Source organism: Rissa tridactyla, chromosome 20 (assembly GCF_028500815.1).
Source record: "Rissa tridactyla isolate bRisTri1 chromosome 20, bRisTri1.patW.cur.20221130, whole genome shotgun sequence".
Classification (NCBI taxonomy): Eukaryota; Metazoa; Chordata; class Aves; order Charadriiformes; family Laridae; genus Rissa; species Rissa tridactyla.
In genome coordinates, this window is record NC_071485.1 from 6,433,194 (window position 1) to 6,440,949 (window position 7,756).

General features: G+C 51.4%; 1 protein-coding gene across 1 annotated transcript; it reads left to right on the forward strand.

Moving 5' to 3' along the window:
* Positions 1 to 3,296: 3,296 nt before the first annotated feature.
* On the forward strand, positions 3,297 to 7,462 carry NEFM (neurofilament medium chain). The gene is made up of 3 exons (XM_054225068.1): positions 3,297 to 4,358; positions 4,611 to 4,735; positions 5,997 to 7,462. Exons 1-3 carry the CDS (start codon positions 3,297 to 3,299, stop codon positions 7,336 to 7,338), a joined length of 2,529 nt encoding a protein of 842 aa, XP_054081043.1. The 3' UTR covers positions 7,339 to 7,462.
* The last annotated feature ends 294 nt before the right edge of the window (positions 7,463 to 7,756 follow it).

The window sequence follows — 7,756 nt, forward strand, 5'->3', positions numbered from 1 at the left end:
GCCCTCTTCATTCTACTGTCTCTCTATAAGCTAAAAACACCCACCCAAAAAACCCTTTTCTTCTACTCATCTGAGTCTGTAATTTTTAAAAGATATTCGAGTTAATTCATTATCATTGGATATATCTAAAACTCCTTTATCTGGAGGCAGTTGGGCTGTTGTGCAACTCCGCCTTCTGTATTTTGTTTCCTTTTATTTTTTAAGGAAGCTGCAGAACTCAGTCTCATCCCTCTATAGTATCTCTTTAATGCAGGTTTGTCAATAGCGTATAATCAAGATTAAAATCAATGCCGCTGCTTTTCGATCCTGTGGGAGTTCCTGTTCCTTCCCTCCTTCTGCTTCAAAGCCCGAGACATCAGGTTGCTGTTTGCTCCAACGTAGCAATGCCTGTTTGTTAAACTTTGAGGCAAGAAGTTCTCTATAAGCAGAAATATTAGTCTGCATTTCAAAATCTCCAAAGCAGATATTGATAGAAAAAGGGATTAGTTGCTCATCAGAAATAAGGCAACATTTTAGACTGATTTCCCTGACTCATTCTAACCTTCAGATCACCTTCAGGGTAACGTAGCAGGAGTACTCTCCATCTGCCTCTGATTATACACCAGAAGCAAACATTGCAAGAATATGTTTTAAATTAAAACAACGTGTTTTATTTCAGAAGGATGTCTGTACATGCTTGTAAATGCCTCTGTGAATGCAAACTTTTTCTCATTTAAATATCCTGATTTTTTAAGGCAATCAATATGTATTATGAAAACTATTGTATTGTATAAAATTCGATAATATTCTACAAAACTTTGCATTGCTTGAATTTCAATATTAAATAAATAAGTCAAATGCTATCGCTGCTTGATTATAAAGCAACAATTTTTTTTGCGTACTGGGTAAATGGATTTAAAATAATCCATGCATTAAGGTATTTAATGAAAGGGAGTTCTATTACAAAGTTCAGTATGCCCCTCCTTACTTGCTGCTCAGCATCAGTCGCCTGTTTTCATAAGATTAAAAGGGTAATAAAAACTCCCCAGCACCTCTGTTAACCATACATTTTCTTCTAAAGTAAGTTTTCTCTATGTATAAAAACATCAGCTGTTCCCCCCTCGCAGTCTATACTTAAAAGGTAAAAAAGCAGGAATAAACCAGACCATAACATATCATTTTCCCTAAAAGGACGCAAAATGCAATACCATAATAGACAGTAATTTTGTTTTGACTTCCAATTAAATCCAAAGAGATGCTTTTCGCCTATGGAGAAAACTTTTAGGAAAATTAACGGAATAGATTTAGAATCCATGATTGCTTCAATTATAATAAAACCTTTTCTCTCGGTTTATCATATGAAACTCCGGAGAGGTTAAACAGTGGATCTAACTGCCTCTGTTTGCAAATACAGCAGATCCCTCGGATAATTCTGACTTCTCTGGTGACTGCAGTGCTGCAGTCCTATGACAGCATCATATTAATGAGCCAGCAGAGGTACGGTGTTCCATGTGGTTGCAAAGTTTAACCCTGTCCCTCAGACTTTCCCAACTCTCCACAGCGAAGACACAGCAGCAGCAAACACAGGAACTGAGCGTGTCCCAGGTTAAAGGCATGACGGCAGTTTTTGAGAAGGATTTTGCCTGTTAACAAGATCGTCTGCTTAAAAACTCACAGACTGCTGAACACAGGCAGACCCTTTTCAGCATCTTTCTGAACGAGGAGTTAAAACCTCCCCGCCTCAACATCCCTGTGCTTGGCAATGGGAGCTGTGGCAGGGCTTTTTTAGCACCAGCAGCTTGGGGTTTTTTTTTCTTTTTTTTTTTTTTTTCCTTTGCAGTTTATTAATCAATTGCCTGTGTAGCTGTAATCCATCCAAGAGGAGGTCAAAGTCTGGATGGTACCTAGTCACCGTAATACAACCCATGCAAAGTAATGGGCTATGTAAATATAATTTTGAACAAGGTTTCAAGGAAGGAGAATTTCTTTCTAAGCAAAGCACCAAGCGTTAGATTAAAATGGGAGGGTGGAAGGAAAAGAGGGGAAGAAAGGGAGGGAGAGAAGAATCGAGATCAAGGAATTTGGATGCCGGGGGGGTGTCTTTCAAACTCCTGTTTACCGCCCGGCTGCTCTAGCACTGCGGCGGCCGCATCCAGCACCCGCCCCCCGCGCAGATCCACCGTCCCCCCGCGCCGGGGGAGGCGAAGCCTTTGCCGGGAGCGGTCCCTGCCGCAGAGCCAGCGACCCCCCCGGCCTCCCCGCTCTTGACCTTCAGATGTCAGACCCCGCCTGGGGAAAGGGGGGGTACGGAGGGGGTGTCTGTATTCGGGACCCCTCTGCCCCCCACTCACCCCCGCCATTGCGGGGCGGCCCCGCTGCTCCCCGCGCCCGCCGGGAGCTGACCGTGGTGCTGCAGCCGCCGGCGCCGCGCCCGCTGCCGCCCCCGCTCCCGGTCCCCCTCCCGGCCCCGAGCCCTACCCTGGTCCCGCTACCGGCCCTGGGCCCTACCCTGACCCCGGTACCGGGCTCAGGCCCGGGCCCTACCCTGCGGGCTCCGCCGGGCGCTGCTCCGCTGCCCCCGGCAGCGGCCCGGTGCCGGCACCGCGCTCCGCTCCGCCATGGCCGCTGCGGGAGGGGGGAGCTAAGAGGCGGGGTGGGGGGAGTGGGAGGGGGAGGAAAGAGAGAAAAGAGGGAAAGGAAAGAAAAGAAAGAGAAAAAGAAAGGGAAAAAATAAAGGAAAGAAAGGAAAAGGAAGGAAAAGGAAGGAAAAGGAAGGAAAAGAAAGGAAAAGGAAGGAAAAGAAAGGAAAAGAAAGGAAAAGAAAGGAAAAGAAAGGAAAAGAAAGAGGATGATGGCCTAGGGAAGGAGGGAGAAGGGAGCAGGGGCAAGAGGAAAGGAGCAGCGGAAAGGGAAAGGGGGAGCGGGGGGGGAAGAAGAGAATGGGGGGGGCGGGGGCAAGGGGGAAGGGGATGGGAAATAGGGAAGGAGGAGCAGCGGGAAAGGGGAAGGGAGGGGGAGGGAGCGGGGGAAGCAAGGGGAAGGGGGAATGGGGAAGGGGCATCGCGGGGGGGGGGGGCGCGCAGGGGCTGGGGGGCCGGGCAAGGGGAGCAGGGTAGGGCGGGGAAGGGGGAGCCGGGGCAGGAGCGGGGGAGGCGGGGGGCGGAGCGGGGGAGGCGGGTCCGGGGCAGGGCCGGGGGGAGGACGCCCCCCGCACACGTGTGCGGGGCCGCCCCGCTGCCGCCCGGCCGGGCTATATAAAGGGCGGCGGCGGCCGGAGCATCGCCGCGCTGCCGCCCGCCACCCCCGAGTGCCCCACCATGAGCTACACCATGGAGCCCCTGGGCAACCCCTCGTACCGCCGGGTGACCGAGACCCGGGCCACCTACAGCCGGGCCAGCGCCTCCCCGTCCAGCGGCTTCCGCTCGCAGTCGTGGTCGCGGGGCTCGGGCAGCACCGTCTCCTCCTCCTACAAGCGCCCCAACCTGGGGGGGCCGCGGGCCGCCTACGGCTCCACGGTGCTGAGCTCGGCCGAGAGCCTGGACGTGAGCCAGTCCTCGCTGCTGAACGGGGCGGCCGAGCTGAAGCTGAGCCGCTCCAACGAGAAGGAGCAGCTGCAGGGGCTGAACGACCGCTTCGCCGGGTACATCGAGAAGGTGCATTACCTGGAGCAGCAGAACAAGGAGATCGAGGCGGAGCTGGCGGCTCTGCGGCAGAAACACGCCGGGCGGGCGCAGCTGGGCGATGCCTACGAGCAGGAGCTGCGGGAGCTGCGGGGGGCCCTGGAGCAGGTGAGCCACGAGAAGGCGCAGATCCAGCTGGATTCCGAGCACATCGAGGAGGACATCCAGCGCCTGCGGGAGCGCTTCGAGGATGAGGCGCGGCTGCGCGACGAGACGGAGGCCACCATCCGCGCCCTGCGCAAGGAGATGGAGGAGGCCTCGCTGATGCGGGCGGAGCTGGACAAGAAGGTGCAGTCGCTGCAGGACGAGGTGGCTTTCCTGCGGGGCAACCACGAGGAGGAGGTGGCCGAGCTGCTGGCGCAGCTCCAGGCGTCCCACGCCACCGTGGAGAGGAAGGACTACCTGAAGACCGACCTGACCACGGCGCTGAAGGAGATCCGCGCCCAGCTGGAGTGCCAGTCCGACCACAACATGCACCAGGCCGAGGAGTGGTTCAAGTGCCGTTACGCCAAGCTGACGGAGGCGGCAGAGCAGAACAAGGAGGCCATCCGCTCCGCCAAGGAGGAGATCGCCGAGTACCGCCGGCAGCTCCAGTCCAAGAGCATCGAGCTGGAGTCGGTGCGCGGCACCAAGGAGTCGCTGGAGCGGCAGCTCAGCGACATCGAGGAGCGCCACAACAACGACCTCACCACCTACCAGGTAGCGGGGAGGGGGCCCGGGCCTCGCCCGGGGCGGGGGAGGAGGCGGGGGGGCGGTGGCGGGGCCCGGGCAGCAGCTCGGCGGCGGGGGATGCCCGGGAGGGCGGGGGGAGGCGGGTGGGTCCCGCTCTGATCCCGGCACTGCTGCCCGGGGGACGAGTTTCTGAAAGTCCCTTTCGACAACTTTTTCCACTCCGTCTCTGCGCAAAGCTTGTGTCTGTGTCTCAGAGGTTTTTCTGTGTCTCTGTTGCAGGACACGATTCATCAGCTGGAGAACGAGCTTAGAGGAACAAAGTGGGAAATGGCACGTCACTTGAGGGAATACCAGGACCTCCTCAATGTCAAGATGGCCCTGGATATTGAAATCGCTGCATACAGGTACAGTAGGATCATTGCGGACATGTCTGGAATATTAATAGCACTGCAGATGCTGCTGGCTTGGGAAGCTTTATCAGAGATAAGAAATATCTGCATGCGGTGAACACAACTAAAATTGGGTCTCGACTAAATTATTGCAACCGTTTAAAAATTTACGCAGACCGCGGAGGGTTTGCAGTAAAACCCCAGAGGTCATTAGGGACCAGCTCTCTGGTAATCAGTGGCAAAGCTCCCAGCGAGCTCAGTGGGCACAAGACGGCATGACTCAGTGCAGTGGCTCCCCGGTGCCGCATTCTGCCCTTGTTTACAGAAGCAGAAGACAAGTTTATTTTTAATTCCTGTTTACTTTGCTTTGCATATGCCAAGCAAGCGGTGCTTGTCATTTGAATTCCCTTTTATCGCTTGAGAGAGACAGTGCACTTGCTTGATCATGGTTTCAAGCAGGGAGTGCTAATCTGCTTGTCACCAACACTTTTGCTTTTCTTGCTCAACTTTCCTTTAAAGGCATCCGCTCTAATCTGGAGCAGGAACACTGCTTGCTATTGCCATCACCTGGCAGGTTTTTTTAGTCTCCTTTGAATCACTTTAGAACTCTCATTGGAGAACTGCTGATTTTTCTGGGTCACAGGCTTAGATGAAAAACATGCATTTGAATATAAGAGAAGTAGAAACAAAAAAACCATCTCCAGATCCGCTTAAATTCCTGAGGCTGTTCAGACAAACACACAGATACCCTAGGGTCTATAGCTGTTTGCTGCCAAAGTTAACTAACAGAAGTCTCTGAAGTATTCAGTTTTCATAGCCACACAAGAAAGGTGGATGCCCGAACTATTGAACTAGGACATAGGCTCCAATCAGCTTCGAATGTCTCAGCCACAATATTTGATTTGGGTCTGTTGGCTGTGTCAAATTCTCAGTTCACCTAAGCCGTAATGCATCCTATCAAGTTAATCATTTTGCCGTACTTTGTGCCATACTAACGTTTTTGCCGTTAAGGATGAATTTCAACTGATAAGCCAAAGGTGTTACCCTTGCCACATGCAAACCAAGCTAAAAGCTGTTTGCTGAATATGAATTTAGCAAAAAAGCTGATTCAAGGAAAGACGAACTGGGGCTGTGAGCGATGGATTATGCTGATCAGCTCTAGCGTATTCCACATATGAACTGGTTTCATCCTGCTGACAGAGGGAAATAGTCTAATAGCTGTCCTTTATATTGGGTTTCTATGCTCATTTTTTTTTCCTCCTCCTGATTCCCTTAGGAAGCTACTGGAGGGTGAAGAGACAAGATTCAGTGCCTTCTCTGGAAGCATTACTGGACCCATATTCACACACAGACAACCCACTGTCACAATAGCATCCACTAAAATTCAGAAAACAAAAATTGAACCACCAAAGCTGAAGGTCCAGCACAAGTTTGTAGAAGAAATCATTGAAGAGACAAAAGTAGAGGATGAGAAGTCTGAAATGGAAGATGCCCTAGCCGCTATTGCAGAAGAAATGGCAGCCAAGGCCCAGCAAGAAGAACAGGAGGAAGAAAAGGCAGAAGAAGCTGCAGAGGAAGAAGCTGTTGCCGAGAAGGCTGCTGCAGAACAAGCAGCTGCACCTGAGGAAGAAGAGAAGGAGGAAGAAGAAGCAGAGGAGGAAGAAGAAGCTGCAAAATCTGATGCAGCGGAAGAAGGAGGATCTGAAAAAGAAGAAATAGAGGAAAAGGAAGAAGGGGAGGAGGCTGAGGAAGAGGGAGAAGAAGCCGAGGCCAAGGGCAAAGCTGAAGAGGTAACAGCAAAGGTAGAAAAGGTCAAAACGCCTCCCTCAAAGTCCCCTCCTAAATCCCCCCCTAAATCCCCTGTAGCAGAGCCGGCCAAGGCTGTCCAGAAAGAAACAGCTGCAGAAGCAGGAAAGGAACAGAAGGTGGAGAAAGGTGGTGAGAAACCAGCCAAGGGGGAAGAGAAAGCAGCATCTCCGGAGAAGCCAGCGACACCAAAGGTAACCTCTCCAGACAAGGCAGCAACCCCGGAGAAGCCTGTGACACCGGAGAAGCCGGCAACCCCGGAGAAAGCCGCAACGCCGGAGAAGCCCCGCACCCCAGAAAAGCCAGTGACCCCAGAAAAGCCCCGCTCTCCAGAGAAGCCGGCAACTCCGGAGAAGCCCCGTTCTCCAGAGAAGCCAGCCTCCCCGGTCAAAGATGAAAAGGCTGTGGTGGAAGAGACCATCACTGTCACAAAGGTAACAAAAATTAGCGCAGAGGTAGAGAAGGAGGCCAGGAAAGAAGACATCGCAGTGAACGGTGAGGTGGAGGAGAAGAAGGAAGAGGAGGAATCCAAAGAGAAGGAAGTTGAGGAGGAAGACAAGGGAGTTGTCACCAATGGCCTAGATGTGAGCCCAAGTGATGACAAGGGTGAGAAAATTGTAGTTACCAAAAAAGCAGAGAAAATCACTGGTGAAGGTGGGGACAGTACAACCACATATATCACAAAGTCAGTGACAGTCACCCAGAAGGTAGAGGAACATGAAGAAAGCTTTGAGGAGAAACTAGTGTCCACTAAGAAAGTGGAGAAAGTTACTTCACATGCCGTAGTAAAAGAGGTTAAAGAGACCGAATAAAATAAATCATAGCTAAATTAAAAAAATTAAAGAGCTTGGGTTGGTGCAAAAGGTTAAGCCATATGACAGCTGCAAAATGCATGTGAGTGACGGCTTCAAAGCAGAACGGGTTCTCTCATGGAGGCTCCAGACACACAGTATTTTACTTTTTTGTGCAATATAGGGGAGGGGGGGAATGCATGCAGGCTCAAGATGTACTCCCTCCACAGAGCTTTGGGATCTAAAAAAAAAAAAAATTATACTAATAATAGTGCATGAGATGAAATGTGCAAAGGAAGCTTTTGAATTTCCTGAGCTGTTGGAGGGACATATCTGAGGAACGACTTAAGATGTATTATGCAAAGAACCAACTGAGCCAAAACCAAACAGAAAACAGTAATAGAATATTCATGAGAACCAGAACTCTCCTAGCCTTAAA

Excerpts from the sequence above, each read along its gene's own strand:
- NEFM (XM_054225068.1), top strand. The coding sequence starts at position 3,297 with ATGAGCTACACCATGGAGCCCCTGGGCAACCCCTCGTACCGCCGGGTG. Across the intron at positions 4,359-4,610 it reads ACGACCTCACCACCTACCAG|GACACGATTCATCAGCTGGA; the intron begins GTAGCGGGGAGG and ends TCTCTGTTGCAG. Across the intron at positions 4,736-5,996 it reads ATTGAAATCGCTGCATACAG|GAAGCTACTGGAGGGTGAAG; the intron begins GTACAGTAGGAT and ends TGATTCCCTTAG.